General features: G+C 42.3%; 1 protein-coding gene across 1 annotated transcript in view; it reads right to left on the bottom strand.

Moving 5' to 3' along the window:
• LOC126191419 (protein stum) overlaps positions 1-24,098 on the bottom strand; it is a 536,846-nt gene that overhangs the window by 3,676 nt on the left and 509,072 nt on the right. The window contains exon 6 of the mRNA XM_049932291.1: positions 11,637-11,831. Within this exon, the coding sequence (XP_049788248.1) occupies positions 11,637-11,831 (195 nt within the window). The remainder of the gene's footprint in view (positions 1-11,636; positions 11,832-24,098) is intronic.

Genomic DNA, 24,098 nt, shown 5'->3' with positions numbered 1-24,098 from the left:
AAATATATTTTTATTAGAGTAAATGCTATACATTAAATTACTGTGTGTGTTTCTGCAAGGCGGGAGGGGGCGCTAATAAAGTGTAGTGTCGTATCCTGGATGCCGTGGAGGGGTCGAGGGCGGGTACAGGGTGCGCCAATTAAGTGTTGTACCTCGGGCACCAGTAATGCTCGCTATTATGTTCGCTACGCAGCAGTTTCAGCGACAGGATGTTTTTCGTGGTATCTGATTCAAAGAACGGAAATTTGATGAAAGTAAACACATTAAACACAATTTTCTAAACGTTTAGAAGTGGTTCAAATTGATGCATACATTGTAACACCCTTACAGTTAATGTTCCTGAGCTGAAAGATATCTCTTAGACTACATTTAAGGAAATGTTCCACATTTTAGTTCTTACATCACTATTTACAGGCACTGCAATACAACTTTTTCCCACCTCTGCACACCTCGCGCGAATCCACATTTTATATATCATGCAGTGACCATTTCTTCCATTCATTCTTCTTCGCACAATTTGCTATTCCAATTCTCTAGTTGACTGATGAATAATTGTGGTGGCCTCCGCGCAGTCTCTCCAAAACACTTCCTTTTGACTGGTGGAGCTATACTCCTATATTTCTTTTTCCTTTGTTTCCGTTAGTTTTTCTTGGATGGACACTTTCAGCCCACTTTGTTGCTTGCCATGCAGACCTGAATACAGATTCGTGATTGTCTCAAAGCTAATGTTATTTCATGTTTGGTCATCCACAAATAAAACACTATGTTGGCAGTTACCTTATAACAGTAATTCTCTTCGCCATGTAACCAAAAAGTTAGATAAAAAAATAGCAAAAGCAACATTGTCGTTAGACGTTCTGTTCCTCAACACACAGAACTTATAGCTGACAGTATGGCTCCAAGAAGCATATGTAGTTCATGCTGATCTCTCTAAAAGTCGTATTGTACAAGAGGTATATATTTTACAGTACTGGTACGAATTTGGAGCCGATACAATATAGCCATCTCTTCCATATTAACGAGAAACTATTGTTTATAATAATAATAATAATAATAATAATGTATTATTATTATTATGTAGCGGCGGTTATAGTTAAAGGAAATGATTCCTGTTTCACAAATTAGTATTCCAGAGTATACATCATTTGACAATTTCATATGGTGATAAAATGTAACGCAAGATTAAGGGCATAATATATTGCAGTTAGTCGCTATACTGAAGCTATTACGGAAAAGATATGCTGCTGGAATCGTTGACTTGAGCTAGTATGTTGTTTATGTGTATCGAGGCAAAACAAGAGCTATAGATGGTGCTTTATCAGCGAAAGTTACAATCTTCAGCTTTCCAACTTTGAAGCAGGGTGAATGTTGTATAAAATGGCAACATTTTGGTAATTTCCATAGGTGTCTTTTTTCAGTTGTGCCGAGCAGAGACTCGGAATGTTTTTTTTTCTGGATGCCAAGAAAGCTTGTTGGACAGACAGCAATCGAGATCTGCGTTCAAAACAGCTACTGAAATTGTCGAAATTTTGTGCAAAATTACTAACGAACAAGGCTGCAAGCTGAGAAATCTGAGATCAGGTGGTACTGTGTTTTCCACCTAGCCCACGTGAGCCATCTCATAGACCGAGAATTGTATTTTATACACTAAAAGCTGATTGGGTCCAAAATGTGGAAGAACGCATTCGAATAACGAAGAATTGCTCGACGAAAGTGGTGAATTAAACTAATACATTGAAACTTACAAGCAAGTGTAATCAGTGTGCCAGACCAGACTCGAACCTAGGATCTGCGCGTTTCATGGACAAGTGCTCTACTAACTGAGCTATCCAAGCACGCCTCACAACCAATTAAAGTTCACTTCCGCCATTGCCTCATCTCCTGCATTCCAAACTTCACAGAAGTTCTCCTGCATTCCTTATGCGTCTAGCACTTCCGGAAGAAAGGCAAAAGTCCCAAGTTCGAGTCCCGGTCCGGCACAGAGTTTTAATTCGCCAGTACGTTTAGAACAGTGGCACACCCTGCTGCAGGGTGAAGCTGATGTATTATTCATTTATGGGGTCAGGGGAGGGAAACAAAGGAATCCTGCAAAATGAGTGTGTAGGGTGCCTTCTCGCAAAAATAGTTGGGGCGTTCTGTAACATCAGCGAGGTTAAATATATGGGGCATTTAACTACAGTGTTACCTTCTCTTTCCTATTCACAGAAAGAATTCTGGAACAGATAAGGAAATGTCTCTCTATACTGTATGTCTGTGGGAGACCTCTGCAGGCTGACAAAAAAAATGGCTCTGAGCACTATGGGACTTAACATCTCAGGTCATCAGTCCCCTAGAACTTAGAACTACTTAAATCGAACTAACCTAGGGACATCACAAACATCCGTGCCCGAGGCAGGATTCGAACCTGTGACCGTAGCGGTCGCGCGGCGCCAGACTGAAGCGCCTAGAACCGCTCGGCCACACCGGCCGGCGGCTGACAAAAGGCAACGAGCAAAACCTTAGAATGTGATATTATTTATATGGCCACAACAGCTAGAAAATAAATTTCTGTCTAATGACTCACCCGTCGGCTGTTATGAGAGAGCGTGGCGAAGTCAGTTGAGCCTACAAAAGAGGAAACGCCCTGTCTTCAGGGTAGTGTTGCGCGGTTTTGCCTAGCGCTTTTCTACAAACTATTCTTAGTCTATGATACCCATTTTTAACTTTTTGAATTTTTTTTTCGCCTCCTACTTCGCATTCTCCTCTTTGCAGACACTACCTTTTCCCACGGTGCCCATGCGCTGGAACAATCTGGGGCCGCGACACGCCCTCGCTCTTGGGGAAAGGAATATACTAAAAAAATCTGTTTTGGACACATTAATAGTGAAAATACAGAAAGCAGTTTGTCGTGCGGAATTGGGCAGCGGGGATGACTCGTCAAAGGAATTCACTCTCATTCGCGTTGTACACCGCGCCTTGAAGCCGCTTTAACTCATATAAAAAAGATGTACAATAGTATATAGTATGTATACAAACGCTATATAAATAAAATTTTAGTGTTGAAATACTTCTACGTAAGGCCGACTTTTAAATCATTTTCTTGAAAGAAAACTTCATGAAAACACGACATTATATATATATAATGAGCGCGCAAGCGTGAATTCCTTTGACGAGTCATCCCCGCTCCCCAATCCCGCACGACAAACTGCTTTCTGTATTTTCACTATTAAGGTGTCCAAAACAGATTTTTTAGTATAGGTCTATTGTTTCTTTCGTCTGGTGTGGACTTAGTTTAATGCATTCAGTTAGTGTAAATAACTTTTAAAAGAACGTAAATATGGAAAACATAATTGTCAATTGTTCCTCAGTTTTCCTCTTTCGACGCATAGGCTCAGAATATTTACGGTTTTTCAGGTGAACGTAAATACTAGGTCTATCCAGAAGGTAACAGACGTCTCGGTCTCTTGCGGGGGTGGGCGGGACTACATTCGCCATCTTGGTGCCATAACGCCCCTACATTCAGTATGCATCCAGCGGTGGTAGCGTGTGGTCTGTCTCTCTTCTTCTTTCCTTTCTGTGACGTGTCAGAATGTGCGCTTCAATAGAAAATCCCGACACTTACGATTTGCGTTCTGTGATTAGATTTTTATTGACAAAAAACTGCATACCAACTGATTATTATCGCGACCTTTGTAATGAGTACGGAAAAGGAATAATGAGTAAAAGCCGAGTGAGGCAATGGTGCACTTGTTTTGCCGGCCGCGATGGCCGAGCGGTTCTAGGCGCTTCAGTCCGGAACCGTGCCACTGCTACGGTCGCAGGTTCGAATCCTGCCACGGGGATGGATGTGGGTGATGTACTTAGGTTACTTAGGTTTAAGTAGTTCTTAGTTCTAGGGGACTGATGACCTCAGATGTTAAGTCCCACAGTGCTCAGAGTCATTTGAACCATTTGCACTTGTTTTAAAAATGGCCGTACCAGTGTTCACGTTGAGGATCGCAGTGGTAGGCCTAGCCTTGTGCCTGACAAACTGGTGATGAAAATCAACGACAAAATTCGTGAAAATCTTAGTTTCAGGATTACGAAACTTTCGTAACATTTTCCCCAAATTTCATGGAGATTGGTGCATGAAATTGTGACAGAGAAGCTTGGTTACGGCAAATTTTATGCTTGGCGTGTCCCCAAAATCCTAACGGAAGACTACAAAAACAGAGACTGCCTGCAGTACTCACCTTTCTAGCCCCATGATTTAATTTAAAAAAGCAAATCATTTGAAACATTGATAATTTGAAATGGAGATCGCTTGGCAGGGTATACACGAAATCCATGCCATTCATCTCTTGTAGTTGTCATCGACGTAAACAAAATCGATATCTGTCACCGTAACAGTCACATCTTCATCATACGCTTGCAAGCGTTCTTCCAAATTGCAATTGTATCGGTTTATGGAGATACGAAATGGAATGTCTTGTAGCCTGACTCGTAGGTAAAGCAGGTGGCAAACTTCGGTTCATTGGCAGGACACTGGGAAAGTGCGGTCAGACTACAAAAGAGGTTTGGTTGTTTTTGGGGAAGGAGACCAGACAGCAAGGTCATCGGTCACTACAAAAGAGATTGGTTGTAAATTACTTGTTTGTTCCATCTTAGAATACTACTCAAGTGTGTGGGATCCATGCCGAATAAGATTAACATGGGATCACAAAACACTGCATGTGAAGAAAGAAGGACGGCACGAATCTTCACAGGTTTATTTGATCCACGAGAAAGCGTTACAGAAATGCGAAAAACTTTTAACTAGCAGAAGGCTCAAGGTAGGCGCCAACTATACCGCGAAAGCCTACTTATTACGTTTCAAGAATCAGTATTAAGTGAGGAATCAGAGCCTTTACCTATCACTCCCGTAGTGACTGCGAAGGCAAGATTAGACTAGCTACAGCGAGTCCAGAGGCATTTAAGTCAGGCCTTTTCAGGAGGAGGCTACACAAGCCTTATCACTCATGCTCGCTCGCCGCCTGGTCAGTGAGCGCTCGCGGTGAAGTGCGGCTGTCAGACATCACGTAGCGCAGGGGATGTGGAAACTGTACACTGTCTTTAGAGGAATGGCAATATGTTGACTTCGCCGTAGTTTTAAATGCAAGCGTGTAAAAATAATAGTACAATACTTCAAGTTGGGAGTAGCACTTTTAAAATCAACGGACATCAGCACTATGGCCGGGTTTATAACTTTAGTGCGACGTCAGACACACCAGTATCAATTTATAACACACCAGCAAAGGATGCCCAGCTAGTAGCTAAAAGCGCCATCCGAACAGGCCCCGGAAGGTCCAACAGTACCGACCCACCGCCGTGTTGTCCTCAGCTGATAGTCGTCACTGGATAAGCGCTGAGTCCACCTCGCTTGCCGACAGCGCTCAGCAGGCCTGGACGGTCACCTATCCAAGTATTAGCCAAGTCCGACAGTACTGAACTTCGGTGATCTGACGGAAACCGGTGTGATCACTGCGGCAACACCGTTGGTGTGTCTAGCTAAAGCTACAACTGATAGACTTGCAGTGTGACAGGCATTTGAATGATAGGTTCCATTAGAATTGTAGACTTGTATAAAAATTTCTTCAACATAAATTTCCACAACTTCATAAGTTTGCAGCTACAATCACGTCGATGTTTGGACCTAAATATTCGCGCGGGCAACTTTTTTCCACAATGAAGGGAACGAAATCTATCCACAGAAGTTGACTGAAAGTCTTCAATTTAAACGCTTATCGTCGAATTAGCAGTGCTCAGAAAGTGACAACGACGTTGATATTTTAGTGAGAAGCAAAATAACTAGTATTCATTGACATGCAGTGTCCTGTGTGCGAATAAAATAGTCACAAAATACATATTGATATCAATTTAAGCTTCGTCCGGAAACGATATCCATCATTAGGCTACACCAATCGTAACAAATAAAATGTTTTTTTTTACTTCACTGCACCATGTTCCTTCCTTCATTAATTAATACAATTGTAAGTTTAATTTCATTGTCATTTCTCGTCAATGCAACAGTGTAGTCTTATAAAGGTCAGCTAATAAAATATTTGTGGACATTAATCACTGGTTCTTAGCCAATTCTTTGTCACTAAACTTTGAAAAAACACACTACATGTAGTTCAGAACTTGTAAGGGGTGTCCCACGAGTATATACCTAACATACGATGACAAGCAGATAGAAGAAGTGGACAGAGTTAAATTCTTGGGATTACAGCTTGGTAATAAATTCAACTGGGAGGAGCACACCACAGAACTGCTGAAGCGTCTTAACAAATCTCTATTTGCAATGCGAATTGTGTCAGACATAGGGGATATAAAAATGAAAAAGCTGGCATACTATGCTTACTTTCATTCCATAATGTCATATGGGACTATTTTCTGGGGCAATTCATCAAGCCAAGCTAAAGTTTTCTGGGCACAAAAACGTGCAGTAAGAATTATATGTGATGTGAACTCAAGAACATCCTGCAGAAGCCTGTTTAGGGAACTAGGGATACTAACTACTGCTTCCCAATATATTTATTCCTTAATGAAATTTGTCATTAAAATATGTCAGTTTTTCAGATCTACAGCTCAATTCATGGAATCAATACTAGAAATAAGAATAATCTTCACAAGGATTTAAAGTCACATAGTCTTGTACAAAAAGGTGTGCATTATTCAGGAACATACATTTTCAATAACTTGCCAGCAGCCATAAAAAGCTTAACAACCAATGAAATTCAGTTTAAGAGAAGCCTAAAGGATTTATTAATGGCCAACTCCTTCTACTCCATTGATGAATTTCTCAGTTGAACCAACTAATTTATATATACAATATAACTTCTGCACAATTTGAGTGCAGTAATGCGTTCATTGTAAATAAGTGTGTGTGTGTGTGTGTGTGTGTGTGTGTGTGTGTGTGTTTGTGTGTGTGTAAGTACAATTACCTTATAAATAAATAAAATACTTTTTTTATTTTAAGTTCAGTGCATTAGTATTTGTAAAATCAATCTTTCATACAGCGTTCATTAAAAAATGACGACCATGCCACTTGGGACCTGTGGAATGGTACATTAGCTTATTTGTTTAAGTTGTAAATATATGTCATGTATTATTGTTTTTCTGACATGTTCTACGTCCTGGAGGACCTCCTCACTACGAATCAATTGGAATGAAAGTTAATCTAATCTAATCTAATATTTAGGAAATAAATTTGCCACGGAAGGTATTAAATAACCACGGAGAAGCGACACATCTCTATGGAACTTTTCGCGGCCTTAGAAGAGACTCGTTGACAACAATTCCTTTCGCCGAGCTGCACTGTTCAGGTTCATCCTCCCCAACTCTCCCCTTCCTCTTCCATTACTCGCCGTGAGCCGCTCGGTTGCTCAATGATGAGGCATCAGTGCGAGCCAGCTTGCACAAGCTGATCGCTGAACAGGTCTGATTGAAGCGATCGTTCTTCCAGCACTGTACACGCGGCTGGCACGGGAAGAAATTTTAATATGTGGTACTATGGAAAGAAACCTATACTATGCACTTTGCGTTGGTTTGCAGAGTATGCATGTAGACGTATAACCTGTTACCAGAGGTACCACGCCATTAAAAGGGTAGGCTTGTAGGACATTGAAGTACAAAGTCGATGTGTTGCTTGATCGACCTGGAAGAGCGGTAAATTAAGTGTTATACGTAGTTTATGCCCATAAGTCGTTCATTTTAGCTAGCGAAGGCATGATAGGAGGGGCCGGCTGACACGGTGGAAAATAATGGTACAGATGAACATCCGAAAACCAAAATGGCTACAGCTCATTCAAAATCTCCAAATGTAATCCATTACTGTACTACAATCTATCGCTTGAGCCTTGTTCCGCAGTTACGCAGGGTCAGCCATCGTTAATCGGATTTGGCAGGTTAATGAGTAAGGGGTGGCCGGATGCCCTTCCTGCCGCCACCCCGTACCCCCCGGGACGGAAATAATGTACCCCAACTGTCTGCGTCGAGTGGAATCCATGGAATAGTGTGAATGTGTTCAGATGTCTGTGAGCCGTGTAACTGAGGCGGAACATGGGGACCAGCCCGGTATTCACCTAGCGGGACGTGGTAAACCGCCTAAAACCATATCCAGGCTGGCCGGCACATCGGCCCTTGTCGTTAATCCGCCGGGCGGATTCGATCCGGGGCCGGCGCGCCTACCCGATTCCAGGAAGCAGCGCGTTAGTGCTCTCGGCTACCCTGGCGAGTCCATTACTGCACTACAATGAGGCGCGAAAAGTCATGGGACACCTCCTAATATCGCGTCGGGCGTCCTTTTGCCCGGCTTAGCGCAGCAGCTCGACGTGGCGCGGACTCAACAAGTCTTTGGAAGTCCCCTGCAAAAATATTGAGGCGTGCTGCCGCTATGACGTCCAGAATTGTGAGAGTGCTGCCTTTGCAGGATTTTGTGCACGAACTGACCTCTCAATTATGTCCCATAAGTGTTCGATGAAATTCATGTCAGGCGATCTGAGTGGCCAAATAATTTGCTCGAATTGCCCAGAATGTTCTTCAAGTCAATCACGAGCAATTGTGGCTCGGTGACATGGTGCACTGTCATCCATAAAAATTCCGTCGTTGTTTGGGAAGATGAAGCCCATGAATGGCTGCAAATAGTCTCCAAATAATTCAATTGGACCAGAGGACCCAGTCCATATTCGTTGTAAACACAGCCCACACCATTATGGAGCCACCACCAGCTTGCACAGTGCTTTGTGGGCTCTGCGCCATACTCGAAATCTACCATCAGCTCTTAGCAACTGAAATCGGGACTCATCTGACCAGGCCACGATTTTCCAGTCGTCTGAGGTCCAATCGATATGGTTACAAACCGAGGAGAGGTGCTGCACGCGATGTCGTGCTCTTAGAAAAGGCACTCACGTCGGTCGTCTGCTGCCACAGCCCGTTAACGCCGAATTCTGCCACACTGTCCCAACTATGGAAAAGTCGTTGTTAAGTGAAGGTCGTCGGCCACTCCGTTGTCCTTGGGGAGAGGTAATGCCCGAAATTTGGTATTCTCCACATCCTTGACTCTTTGGATACCGGAATATTGAATTCTCTAACGATTTCCGAAATGCAATGTCCCACGCGTCTGGTTCCAACTACCATTCCACGTTCACCGAGTGGTTAGGACGACGGTTCAATCCCACGTCTGGCCATCCTGATTTAGGTTTTCCGTGATTTCCCTAAATCTCTCCAGGCAAATGCCGGGATGGTTCCTTTGAAAGGCACGGCCGACTTCCTTCCCCATCCTTCCCTAATCCGATGAGACCGATCACCTCGCTGTCTGGTCTTCTTACCCAAACAACCCAACCCATTCCATGTTCACAGTCTGCAAATTTCCGTCCTGCGGCCGTAATCAGGTCGGAAAGTACCCTTCATACGAATCACCTGAGTACAAATGACATCTCCACCATTGTACCGCCCTTTTACACTACCGCCATCTGTTTATGTACATATCGCTAGCCCATGACTTCTGCCATCTTAGTGTACTGGGTAATAAAAAAGGCAGTATAAATTTGAAAACTGAATAAATCACGGAATAATGTAAATAGAGAGGTACAAATTGACACACATGCTTGGAATGACATAGGGTTTTATTAGAACCAAAAAAATACTAAAGTTCAAAAAAATATCCGCCAGATGGCGCTTCATCTGATCAGAATAGCAATAATGAGCATAACAAAGTAAGACAAAGCAAAGATGATGTTCTTTACAGCAAATGCTCAATATGTCCACAATCATTCCTCAACAATAGCTGTAGTCGAGGAATAATGTTGTGAACAGCACTGTAAAGCATGTCCGGAGTTAAGGTGAGGCACTGGCGTCGGATGTTGTCTTTCAGCATCCCTAAAGATGTCGGTCGATCACGATACACTTGCGACTTCAGGTAACCACAAAACCAATAATCGCACGGACTGAGGTCTGGGGACCTGGGAGGCCAAGCATGACGAAAGTGGCGGCTGAGCACACGATCATCACCAAATTCTGTAGGAATCAGCATGGCTTTCGAAAAAGACGATCGTGTGAAACCCAGCTCGCGCTATTCGTCCACGAGACTCAAGAGGGCCATTGACACGGGTTCACAGGTAGATGCCGTGTTTCTTGACTTCCGCAAGGCGTTCGATACAGTTCCCCACAGTCGTTTGATGAACAAAGTAAGAGCATATGGACTATCGGACCAATTGTGTGATTGGATTGAAGAGTTCCTAGATAACAGAACGCAGCATGTCATTCTCAATGGAGAGAAGTCTTCCGAAGTAAGAGTGATTTCAGGAGTGCCGCAGGGGAGTATCGTAGGACCGTTGCTATTCACAATACACATAAATGGCCTTGTGGATGACATCGGAAGTTCACTGAGGCTTTTTGCGGATGATGCTGTGGTATATCGAGAGGTTGTAACATTGGAAAATTGTACTGAAATGCAGGAGGATCTGCAGCGAATTGACGCATGGTGCAGGGAATGGCAATTGAATCTCAATGTAGACAAGTGTAATGTGCAGCGAATACATAGAAAGATAGATCCCTTATCATTTAGCTACAATATAGCAGGTCAGCAATTTGAAGCAGTTAATTCCATAAATTATCTGGGAGTACGCATTAGGAGTGATTTAAAATGGAATGATCATATAAAGTTGATCGTCGGTAAAGCAGATGCCAGACTGAGATTCATTGGAAGAATCCTAAGGAAATGCAATCCGAAAACAAAGGAAGTAGGTTACAGTACGGTTGTTCGCCCACTGCTTGAATACTGCTAAGCAGTGTGGGATCCGTACCAGATAGGGTTGATAGAAGAGATACAGAAGATCAAACGGAGAGCAGCGCGCTTCGTTACAGGATTATTCAGTAATCGCGAAAGCGTTACGGAGAGGATAGATACACTCCAGTGGAAGAGTCTGCAGGAGAGACGCTCAGTAGCTCGGTACGGGCTTTTGTTGAAGTTTCGAGAACATACCTTCACCAAAGAGTTAAGCAGTATATTGTTCTCTCCAACGTATATCTCGCGAAGAGACCGTGATGATAAAATCAGAGAGATTAGAGCCCGCACAGAAGCATACCGACAATCCTTCTTTCCACGAACAATACGAGACTGGAATAGAAGGTAGAACCGATAGAGGTACTCAAGGTACCCTCCGCCACACAATGTCAGGTGGCTTGCGGAGTATGGATGTAGATGTAGATGTAGATGTAGACGCGCGCAAGAGATCTTTTACGCGTCTAGCAATATGGGGTGGAGCGCCATCCTGCATAAACATCGTACATTCCAGCAGGTGTTTATCAGCCAGGCTGGGGATGATGCGATTCTGTAACATATCGGCGTACCTCTCACCCGTCACGGTAGCAGTTACAAAACCAGTATCACGCAATCACGCATTTCCTCGAAGAAAAAAGGCCCGATAACTTTTTTTTTTGGTTCTAATAAAACCCCATGTCATTCCAAGCATGTGTGTCAATTTTTACCTCTATCTACATTATTCCGTGGTTTATTAAGTTTTCAAATTTATACTGACTTTTTGATCACCCGGTACGTAGGAATCTCTACCATCTACGTAGAGGCTGTATGGTCGCGCAGTGCTACGGCGAGAAGGGAGACAGAGGAGCTGACTCACGTGCGAGGCGCAGCATGATGAGCCCCCACCAGATGCTCCAGCCCCAGCCGACGAGGCAGAAGACGACGGTGAAGAGCTGGCCCACGGCGATCACCAGGTCCACGCAGCAGGCGCCGACGCGCGCCTGCGGGTCGTCGCGCACCGAGAAGCGCGGCTTGCCGAAGCACAGGCAGAACAGCCCGCTGCTCATAGTGCCTGCACAACACCACCAAACACAACCACTCACTCCCAGGCCACACTTTGAAGTGGCAAACGGTTTTGGAAAATAAATCCGTGTCAGCTTTTCAAGCCTGCGAAACAATAATGTACGTAATAAATTCTTAGTGGAACATCCACAACGTTTATTTAGACTAATAAAATTTGCCGTCTGCAGTCGATTATATCCCTCTAGAGCAGCCTCACCATCATGAAGTAAAAGGTCTGAAGATGATCAAAGTGCAATAGATAGAAATTGGTCACCAGTTTAAATTAAATATCTATGCGATCAAAACAGTTTTTAGCAAATTTTATTGATACACCTGCGAGCGCTGTTTTCGTACAACAGTGTTCCAGGAAATATGTTATTTAGACTGTTCATGGTGAATAAAATCCGCTGCAATTGAAATTTCAAAGTGCCTTTATTTGGATAAAGCTATGTGCTCTACACGAGTTTCAGGACTTTAATTTCATCTTCAGGTGCTATTGAAACAATTTCTGAAGAGTAAATAGGATAATAAACAAAATTAATCAATATTAAAAGGGCCGTTAAGGCTGTAAACCATTACTGATCGTGCCTTGGTTGCATACGTCCAAATCATACAGGGTAGTACAGTGAAAAGTAGCATCCCGCCTCCCGTTTGAATGTGAATGCAATAATTCGACTTCTGAAGTAGAGATGGGCAAAGTCGTTCATCCGTGGGAACTAGTTCACTGGTGATCGCTCTTTTTTTGGGAGCTCTTCATTTTTAGTCGTTCACCGTTCATTGTTCTTGGTACATGGTTGTTATCAAAAACTGGAAATTAGTAGCATAGATGACTGAAGATGGAAGGCGCCAAGAGGGGGACTTGCTTTCCTCCGGGAGTACAGTGTTTTTATTCATAATAGAATTCTGACACACTTGTAACTTTCATGATTCTGCAAAACATCTCGTCTAGCGAACTGTATCGTTATATGTCTGATCGTAGTGAAACAATATAAGGTGGCGCACAAAAAACCGGCCCCGAGTACAGACTGCTCGCCAATTACGCACTATTTTTTCACCGCTACGTGCAGAATAGATAAACATGTAATAATTTGGCAGTGAAGAAATAACAAATAAGCTAAAGCAAACAACTTTAAAACAATAGATGACGATTGGTAAGCGACAATGAGCAGTCTAGTACTCGGGGCCGATTTTTCGTGCGCCACCCTGTGCCACTGAAATAATATTGTAGGAGTTATCATATTCTTTATACAAAATGTGAGACCATACACTCGATCACGAAGCGCGGGCTTCATTCGGTTGTAAGTCGGTCTGCCTTCACAACAATGAACATGCTCTTTTACCTTGGATCAGAAGAAGACGGAAAATGGCCAATCCTGTGTGCCGTGCCGACGTCCTTTGCATATGTAATGACAAAAAATCTTGCCTTTTTACAAGTATTTCTTCTGCTGTTTATCGAAATAGTGAAGTAAAATGATATGCCGTTTTGTTACCTGAAAAAATGTATGTATTAAATACCACGTAATTTTTATGTAGTTTACGTAATTTGTTGTTTGTTGTTGTGGTCTTCAGTCCTGAGACTGGTTTGATGCAGCTCTCCATGCTACTCTATCCTGTGCAAACTTCTTCATCTCCCAGTACCTACTGCAACCTACATCCTTCTGAATCTGCTTAGCGTATTCATCTCTTGGTCTCCCCCTACGATTTTTACCCTCCACGCTGCCCTCCAATACTAAATTTGTGATCCCTTGATGCCTCAGAACATGTCCTACCAACCGATCCCTTCTTTTAGTCAAGTTGTGCCACAAACTTCTCTTCTCCCCAATCCTATTCAATACTTCCTCATTAGTTATGTGATCTACCCATCTAATCTTCAGCATTCTTCTGTAGCACCACATTTCGAAAGCTTCTATTCTCTTCTTGTCCAAACTATTTACCGTCCATGTTTCACTTCCATACATGGCTACACTCCATACAAATACTTTCAGAAATGACTTCCTGACACTTAAATCTATACTCGATGTTAACAAATTTCTCTTCTTCAGAAACGCTTTCCTTGGCATTGCCAGTCTACATTTTATATCCTCTCTACTTCGACCATCATCAGTTATTTTGCTCCCCAAATAGCAAAACTCCTTTACTACTTTAAGTGTCTCATTTCCTAATCTAATACCCTCAACATCACCCGATTTAATTCGACTACATTCCATTATTCTCGTTTTGTTTTTGTTGATGTTCATCGTATATCCTCCCTTCAAGATACCATCCATTCCGTTCAACTGCTCGTCCAAGTCCTTTGCTGTCTCTGTCAGAATTACAATGTCATCGGCGAACCTCAAAGTTTTTATTTCTTCTCCATGGATTTCAATGCCTACCCCGAATTTTTCTTTTGTTTCCTTTACTGCTTCCTCAATATACAGATTGAATAACATCGGAGAGAGGCTACAACCCTGTCTTACTCCCTTCCCAACCACTGCTTCCCTTTCATGTCCCTCGACTCTTAAAACTGCCATCTGGTTTCTGTACAAATTGTAAATAGCCTTTCGCTCCCTGTATTTTACCCCTGCCACCTTTAGAATTTGAAAGAGAGTATTCCAGTCAACATTGTCAAAAGCTTTCTCTAAGTCTACAAATGCTAGAAACGTAGGTTTGCCTTTCCTTAATCTTTCTTCTAAGATAAGTCGTAAGGACAGTATTGCCTCACGTGTTCGAGTATTTCTACGGAATCCAAACTGATCTTCACCTAGGTCGGCTTCTACTAGTTTCTCCATTCGTCTGTAAAGAATTCGTGTTAGTAATTTGCAGCTGTGGCTTATTAAGCTGATTGTTCGGTAATTTTCACATCTGTCAACACCTGCTTTCTTTGGGATTGGAATTATTATATTCTTCTTGAAGTCTGAGGGTATTTCGCCTGTTTCATACATCTTGCTCACCAGATGGTAGAGTTTTGTCAGGACTGGCTCTCCCAAGGCCGTCAGTAGTTCCAATGGAATGTTGTCTACTCCGGGGGACTTGTTTCGACTCTGGTCTTTCAGTGCTCTGTCAAACTCTTCACGCAGTATCGTATCTCCCATTTCATCTTCATCTACATCCTCTTCCATTTCCATAATATCGTCCTCAAGTGCATCGCCCTTGTATAGACCCTCTATATACTCCTTCCACCTTTCTGCTTTCCCTTCTTTGCTTAGAACTGGGTTTCCATCTGAGCTCTTGATATTCATGCAAGTGGTTCTCTTTTCTCCAAAGGTCTCTGTAATTTTCCTGTAGGCAGTATCTATCTTACCCCTAGTGAGATAAGCCTCTACATCCTTACATTTGTCCTCTAGCCATCCCTGCTTAGCAATTTTGCACTTCCTGTCGATCTCATTTTTGAGACGTTTGTATTCCTTCTTACCTGCTTCATTTACTGCATTTTTATATTTTCTCCTTTCATCAATTAAATTCAGTATTTCTTCTGTTACCCAAGGATTTCTACTAGCCCATGTCTTTTTACCTACTTGATCCTCTGCTGCCTTCACTACTTCATCCCTCAAAGCTACCCATTCTTCTTCTACTGTATTTCTTTCCCCCATTCCTGTCAATTGTTCCCTTATGCTCTCCCTGAAACTCTGTACAACCTCTGGTTCTTTCAGTTTATCCAGGTCCCATCTCCTTAAGTTCCCACCTTTTTGCGGTTTCTTCAGTTTTAATCTACAGGTCATAACCAATAGATTGTGGTCAGAGTCCACATCTGCCCCTGGAAATGTCTTACAATTTAAAACCTGGTTCCTAAATCTCTGTCTTACCATTATATAATCTATCTGATACCTTTTAGTGTCTCCAGGGTTCTTCCATGTATACAACCTTCTATCATGATTCTTAAACCAAGTGTTAGCTATGATTAAGTTGTGCTCTGTGCAAAATTCTACCAGGCGGCTTCCTCTTTCATTTCTTAGCCCCAATCCATATTCACCTACTATGTTTCCTTCTCTCCCTTTTCCTACACTCGAATTCCAGTCACTAATGACTATTAAATTTTCGTCTCCCTTCACTGTCTGAATAATTTCTTTTATTTCATCATACATTTCTTCAATTTCTTCGTCATCTGCAGAGCTAGTTGGCATATAAACTTGTACTACTGTAGTAGGTGTGGGCTTCGTATCTATCTTGGCCACAATAATGCGTTCACAATGCTGTTTGTAGTAGCTTACCCGCATTCCTATTTTCCTATTCATTATTAAACCTACTCCTGCATTAGCCCTATTTGACTTTGTGTTTATAACCCTGTAGTCACCTGACCAGAAGTCTTGTTCCTCCTGCCACCGAACTTCACTAATTCCCACTATATATAACTTTAACCTATCCATTTCCCTTTTTAAATTTTCTAACCTACCTGCCCGATTAAGGGATCTGACATTCCACGCTCCGATCCGTAAACGCCACTTTTCTTTCTGCTGATAACGACATCCTCTTGAGTAGTCCCCGTCCCCGGAGATCCGAATGGGGGACTATTTTACCTCCGGAATATTTTACCCAAGAGGACGCCATCATCATTTAATCATACAGTAAAGCTGCATGCCCTCGGGAAAAATTACGGCGGTAGTTTCCCCTTGCTTTCAGCCGTTCGCAGTACCAGCACAGCAAGGCCGTTTTGGTTATTGTTACAAGGGCAGATCAGTCAATCATCCAGACTGTTGCCCTTGCAACTACTGAAAAGGCTGCTGCTCCTCTTCAGGAACCACACGTTTGTCTGGCCTCTCAACAGATACCCCTCCGTTGTGGTTGTACCTACGGTATCGCTGAGGCACGCAAGCCTCCCCACCAACGGCAAGGTCCATGGTTCATGGGGGGGGGGGGTTACGTAATTATAAAATACATTTTAAGTACCGGTCGTGGACGCTGAATAGAAGAGAAAAGAACAAAAAGTTCAGAGTAAAAAAAAAAAAAAAAAAGGTTTGAAACAGATCTATAATGGGCGTGCGAAGCGAACGAAACGAACAACAACTCGATACTGATCTAACATTGAGCAGTCGACAGTCGCCACACGAAGAAGGACGAGTCCGGCCGAGCGAGACCGAGACCGAGACAGACGAGAACGGGCCCGAGGCTGGAACGAGACTGGCTGCCGTGCCGTTGCGGGAACAAGACCGACCATTTCCCGTTCCCGGGAACTATAAGTAGAAAGCCGCGACCGAAGTGAACTATGAAAGACCGTTCCTTAGAATTCGTTCCTCGCTCGATCCGTTCTTCTTGGTGAACCTTTCCTTTGGACCCGTTAGTTCGCGAACGACACATCTCTACTCTGAAGTCGAGTAAACAGCCACAACAACGGACAGTTTTATGCAGTAATCGATTGTTAGCATTCTTCTGTCAGCATTCTTCTGTTTCTTTCGTAAGTGAAGTTAGCCGTTTCTCTCTGCGGTTTACAAAATCATTTTCCCGATAGAAGAAAGAATTGACTTTGTGGAAGCGTATGTGAAAACAGGTTCGATTAATGAAACTCGCGAAATTTTCGGGGTCAAGTATCCGGATAGGGGACTACAGCAAACAGAGCAATACAGTCTGTACAAAACGTAAAACGACAAAGAACTCATACAGTTCGCACACCAGAAGTTATGGCACACGTTTGCCGAAGAATTATTCGTAGCCCAAAGAAGTCTACACGTAAATTGTCGCAACAGTCGCATGTAAGTAGGAGGAGTTGCCGGTTGATATTGAAAAGTCTTAATTTGAAGCCATATCGTGTGACGATTGAACAACAATTACAAGAAGATGATAGTCAGAGACGTGTAAAGTATTTTTGTGGCTTTTGAATGATATCAACGATGGTTTGTTAGACCCTTTCCATTACATCATGACTGATGAAGCATGGTTCCATCTTTTCAGTCACGTGAATTCAAAGAACACGAAGTACTTGGCAACGGACAACCCTAACACTGTGTTTTAGCAACCACTTCATGATGAAGAAATCGGCATTTGGTGCGGTGTAACAGGAACGCACATCATTGAACCGATATCTTTTGACGCTACCCTCAACGGGGTTGCATATATGGGAAAGTTCTGATACATTTTGTTCTCAATTTCCTGAATATGAAAGACAATACTGCTTCTCAGAAAGACGGGGCAACATGTCACGTGTCTAAGGTATCCCTTCAAAAAGTCCATGATGTCTCCACTGAGCAACGAACAGTCAGCAAACATTTATGGTCACCATGTTCGCCGGCTTTAACAACATGTAAATTTGTTCCTTTGTGGACGCTTGAAGAGCAAATTCTGTGAAACAAATCCACAAAACAGCACAGGAACTGAACGGCAATATCAGCCATGAAGTTGCCGCCATCGATATCCGAACTTTACAGTCAGGCGTATCTGAATTTGCTTAGACGTGCGCAGCGGTGTATTGACGTTGCAGGGCGTCACTTTGAGCATCTTCTATAAAGGTATTTTTCAGTGTATTTTTTGTTGTAAATAAACGGTAAATGAATTTCAGTTCTTCGTTTCTGTAATTTCACTCCATTTCCTTCATACTTTCACGGGTACTTTTATCTGCGCCACCCTTTACAAGACCTGTAGAAAAATTAACAAATTTAGCCAGTATTACGAGGGAGCCTGTGCGATGAGGCATGAAAACTGCGGGGTCGACCGATAAGAGTCGAGGTAATTGGGATTAGATCCATAAATATCCATTCATAGACGGCACCTTAATGGCGTGTGCGTACTGGAGCGCGGGCTTGCGCTCCGCGCGGCGATCAGTTATACAGGTCATGCTTGGGAGTACTCGACATGCGGTTGACAGAGCACTTACATGGTAAGTTATTTTTTGTAATTCGGCTGGTGTTTTGTTTGTAACAGGCATTTATGCCCGATGTTGGCTTTCTCAAGTCCATACCTCGTCTTTGGTGGTTCGTAGTAGGTCAGTCTATGAGTGCATGTTTATGGATTTAGTCTTGCTTTTTCGGTCAAACCCTGTTTACCTCGAGTCTTACCGGTCGACCCGCAACAGGCTCTCTTACACTACTGGATGAATTTATTAATTTTTCTGTATAACTTATACACTACGGTCGTACGTAATTAAGGTAGGTTCTACTGATGTTTTACAGCCTTAACAGCCCTTTTAATGTTGGTAATTGTCGTTTTGTGTCCTATTTAGTCTTCATTAATTGTTGCAGTAGCACCTGAAGATGGGATTAGAGTCCTGAAACCAGGGTAATGCTCACGTCTTTATCCAAAAAATGGAAATCTGAAATTAAAGCTGCTGCGGTTTTTATTCACAATGTATAACGAAGTAAATGTTTAAGAGCAATAACACGTCCAATATGTGTATCCTCTAACGAATGCGAGGTATCGACTCTCTTATTAAAGTACTCCGGTCTATTATTCAGTGGTCGTCTGAATTTCTTGGAGAGCCCAACGTTTCCTTCGAGTCTGCCAATAACTTCTATGAGAGCCACATGATCTACACAACAAATGGATGACTTCACAACAAAAATAACCCCTGATTTTTATTCATTTTCGGGATTTTGAACGCAGTCTGGTAGTTATGCCCTGGATTCGCCATTTGATTTAATCAAATATCGCAGAAACAGACCCTTCTGCAGCTCGCAGAAGAGTTGATTCTGCGGAAACAACCCTTGTCAAAAACGTTTCTGACAAATCGACCTTTGTCAATTGACAACGGTTACTTTTTGTGAAAGTTGTCAATGTGAGTCTATTTTTGAGTACGTTACTTTTTCGAATATTTTGGAAAAATGCTACTGTAAGGGAAGTGGATGATATTTATTTAACTTTTCTTATCACCTGTCTTATAAAGATGTTTTACTATGAAGTATTGTAATCAGCCTGGAAAAATTATTTGTGCCAGTGGTATATCACATAAATCACTAAGGACGCTGCCTATTAAGTGGAAACAACTCTTCAGAATCCTGATTGAAATTCTATTAACAGCTTATGAAGTTTTGTTTTAGAGAGCTATTATAGTTCTCTTAATTTTAGCGAAGAGCGTTGGTCTGGTTACAGCTCCTTAAAATTTTCTGGAATGATATTTTTAATGTATTCTGTTGCTTCTGCAAATTAACCATTTAATCCCATTTGTGTTACATTTTGACAGTGATTGTTAAAAATAATCGCAGCTGGTGAATTATATCCCACAATATTGTCATTCTTTTAACTGTGATAGTATCTTGTGTCCTGAGTGGTCCTCCTGTGTCTCATTTCACAATATCCAGCACAGTTCTAATCTGTGGTACGAAATAGATCATTGTGTTTATAAAGTAACGAAAGTGAGGTTTAAAGTATAGTGTATCCCACTCAAACCTCCCTGATTTCAAACACCCAGAAGAAAAAGGTCACAATAGATATGACAATGAAAAATGTACCATATTGTAGAGCATCTCACAGAATTTATTTATTTATCATCAATACACCTTTCATGTGAACCATTTGTAGTACGAAGAATATCGAGCCTATATTCAATTTCTTGTCAAGTTCTTTGTAATATTTCCTCTGTTATTGTTGCAATCGCATTAGTGATATGATGTCGCAACATAGGAATATCGTCCACTTTGGTCGCATACACACGGTCCTTCACGAATCCCGACATGAAGAAACCAACGTGGTGGCCAAGCAATGGGTCCTCCGTGTCCGATCCAATGATTGGGAAATTTCCTATCCAGGAACTTGTGAACATCTGCTGAACAGTGCGGCGGAGCTCCATCTTGTTGAAAAATGATGATGGGTTGCAAGTCTTGTATCTGAGGGTACACAAACTGCTCCAACATGTCCTGATACACTGACCCATTCACTGTTTGTCCTGCAAAGAGGAACGGTCCAACAATCCAGTTGTGCATTAGCCCGCACCAGAAGTTTAGTTTAGGGCTATCACAAACATGTTCAATGACAATGTGCGGATTTTACGAACCCCAAATCCGAACATTATGCCCATTAACCCTTCCTGATAGATGAGAGGTTGCCTCATCTGAGAATAAACGTCTTTCCAGGATGCTGGCCTCCATACAATACGCTGCAGCATATCTGCAGCAAATTGTCGTCGGCATGGTCTGTCGTTTGGCGACAGATGTTGCACTTTGTAAGCACACATACGAAGAGGCTGGTGAACTTCACGATGCAATGTTGAACTAGGTACATCAAGTTGCCTAGATGCTTAACAAATTGACTTACATGGGCTTCTGAGAAACGTTTGTCTGATGTCCTCCACTGTCTCTTCTGAAACTCTGTAATATGCACCGCCAGGGTGTTTTGGAACACTTCCTGTTGCCAGAAACTTCCTATACCATTCCTTAATTGTTTTCACATCAGGTGGATCACATTCATACACACGTCGATAATATCTTTGCACAGTAATCGGCGATTTTGTTTCTGTAAACCACATTACTACTTGCGCGCGCTGCTGTGGAGTCGCCATTTTCACTTCATGCGACCACGCTGCACTCTGGCAACGATACTTGGCACTTCTGACGCGGGAATATAAGTTCCTTGAGATGCTCTACAATGTGGTGCATTTTTCATTGTCGTATCTACTGTGGTTTTTCTCTCCTGGGTCCTTGAAATCAGGGAGGTTTGAGTGGGACACCTTGTAATCTGACATTTATTCATATCCAGATTCTTAGTTCTTACCTGAACACTATGAAGATTTTTAGCTTTTATCTGAACGCTTTGAGGAAAAGAGTACGAAAAACTGGTTCTGAAATTTTAGCCACAGAACTGGCCATACCAGCACTGTAGCTACGAATATTATCGAAAAAAAAAAACACTCGAGTCCTCTCTTACTGTTCGATCACTTGGAGTGCATCCCTGATACAGTGCATTGAGTAATAAATTTTGTGTTAACAGCGTCAAACTAACTTTTCCCTTATGACAACACAATGTGCATGCCTTTGTATCACGTGAAGTAACCTCAGATGCGAAAAGTTTGGCATTACAAAATTTGCATTATAGTTTCATGAAACCGCAATTATAGCTCTCAGAATTATTTGTAATTAATTTCAGTGCTCATTGAATGCATCTTTGAAAACAACAATAGAATTGCCATTATCATTGTCCACGTTATTCCTGTGACTCTAGTTCTTCGTCTTGCCGTCCGACCCGTTAATGTTCTTCTTCGAAGCATAACCTAAAACAAGTACAGTTTCCATATAACAAGGGAAGTTGCAGCTATTCCAAACGAAGAAACTGAAAATCAGGAATTCACTTCAGATTTTGTGGCAACGGCGACACATGAACAAAAAATTAGTTCCGTTTACTCTTAGTCAAAAGGAAGCGTAAAAATGACTCCAGTAAACAAGATTCGTTACTACGATCTTTTGTTTTCCTCTGCTGACAACGACAACGACTAAGCAGTTATGACACTGTAGCTACCCGGTATGTGTGTTTAAGGTAAATGAGCCATATGCAACTTTTAAACATCCCTAGAATGCGATTTTACGAAACTTTGTTAGTTTCGTGTGTAATTTCTACCATAGCACCTTGCTTGCTACCATAGCACCTTGCTTGGTGCAATGGAGTGTAGGAATGTGGGAGGATACAGGAAAACTTTTCTCATGTGTGTCTGTTGCTTTTTACCTCTCGTAATTATTACGTACATACATGATCTTTTTTGTGCACTTCCACGGCAAAGTACCTTTCGAATTATGTAAGTTTTACTGGTCTCCTTGTATAATTAATATTGAAAATCAGCACTTTAGTTTTCGATGTTTACGTGTTAATATTCTGATTACCTTCTTTCATGAAGTGCATATTCCTGGACATTTCAGTGACCTTCTTTAAAATATTACAGTATTTTTTTGTAGAATGCAAAGAATATTGGGTGATGCCTTCTACAGGGCTTTATAATATTTATTTATAACATACATATTTATAATATAAAATTCGTTTCTCCTCGTAGATGATATATTAATCCGTTTACGTATTCATGCCTTCCTTGTTTTAAATGGAGTTTTATGGATAACGATTCAGGTACAAATTTACTATGAAATATATTGAATTTCAGTAGTAGACTAGGGTATGACGTTGACAATAATAAAAGCTGTAAGATTTCCTTTGCAGATGGAGACGCAACACTGGGTTTCTCTAAGAAATTAATTTGAACACCACTTAACAATCCGCAATATCTTAATAACTATGACATTTTCAACCATGAAAGTTAACGTTTTACAATGAGATGTTGACTCCCACAGACATCGATCACTTCAAATACTCCATCTCATTGCAGAGCTTCTTGTCGACGGCTATATTTAGGGGCACAAGTCTATCATACGCTATGTGATCAAAAGTATCCGGACAAGCCTAAAAACAGACGTTTTTCATGTTAGGTGCATTGTGCTGCCACCTGCTGCCAAGTACTCCATATCAGCGACCTCAGTAGTCATTAGACGTCGTAAGAGAGCAGAATGGGGCGCTCCGCGGAACTCACGGACTTCGAATTGGGTGATTGGGTATCACTTGTGTCATACCTCTGTACGCGAGATTTCCACACTCCTAAACATCCTTAGGTCCACGTTTCCGATGTGACAGTGAAGTGGAAACGTGAAGGGACACGTACAGCACAAAAGCGTACAGACCGACCTCGTCTGTTGACTTACAGAGACCGCCGACGGTTGAAGAGAGTCGTAATGTGTAATAGGCAGACATCCAACCAGATCATCACACAGGAATTCTGAACTAAATTAGCATCCACTGCAAGTACTATGACAGTTAGGCGGGAGGTGAAAAAACTTGGATTCCGTGATCGAGCGCCTGCTCATAAGCCACACATCACGCCGGTAAGTGCCAAATGACGCCCCGCTTGGTGCAGGGAGTGTAAACATTGGACGATTAAACAGTGGAAAAACGTTGCGTGGAGTGACGAATCACGGTAGACAATGTGGCGATCCGATGGCAGGGTGTGGGTATGGCGAATGCCCGGTGAACGTCATCTGTCAGCGTGTGTAGTGCCAACAGTAAAATTCGGAGGTGGTGGTGTTATGGTGTGATCGTGTTTGTCATGGAGAGGGCTTGCACCCGTTGTTGTTTTGCGTGGCGCTATCACAGCATAGGCCTAATTGATGTTTTAAGCACCTTCTTGCTTCCCACTGTTGAAGAGCAATTCGGGGATGGCGATTACATGTTTCAACACGATCGAGCGCCTGTTCATAAAGCATCTGTTCATAATGCACGGCCTGTGGCAGAGTGGTTACACAACAATAACGTCCCTGTAATGGACTGACCTGCACAGAGCTCTGACCTGAATCACATAGAAAACCTTTGGGGTGTTTTCGAACGCTGACTTCGTGCCGGGCCTCACCGA

Source organism: Schistocerca cancellata, chromosome 6 (genome assembly GCF_023864275.1).
Source record: "Schistocerca cancellata isolate TAMUIC-IGC-003103 chromosome 6, iqSchCanc2.1, whole genome shotgun sequence".
Lineage (NCBI taxonomy): Eukaryota > Metazoa > Arthropoda > Insecta > Orthoptera > Acrididae > Schistocerca > Schistocerca cancellata.
Note: the sequence above shows the minus strand (reverse complement) of the source record. Positions and strands in the feature narration are given on the sequence as shown.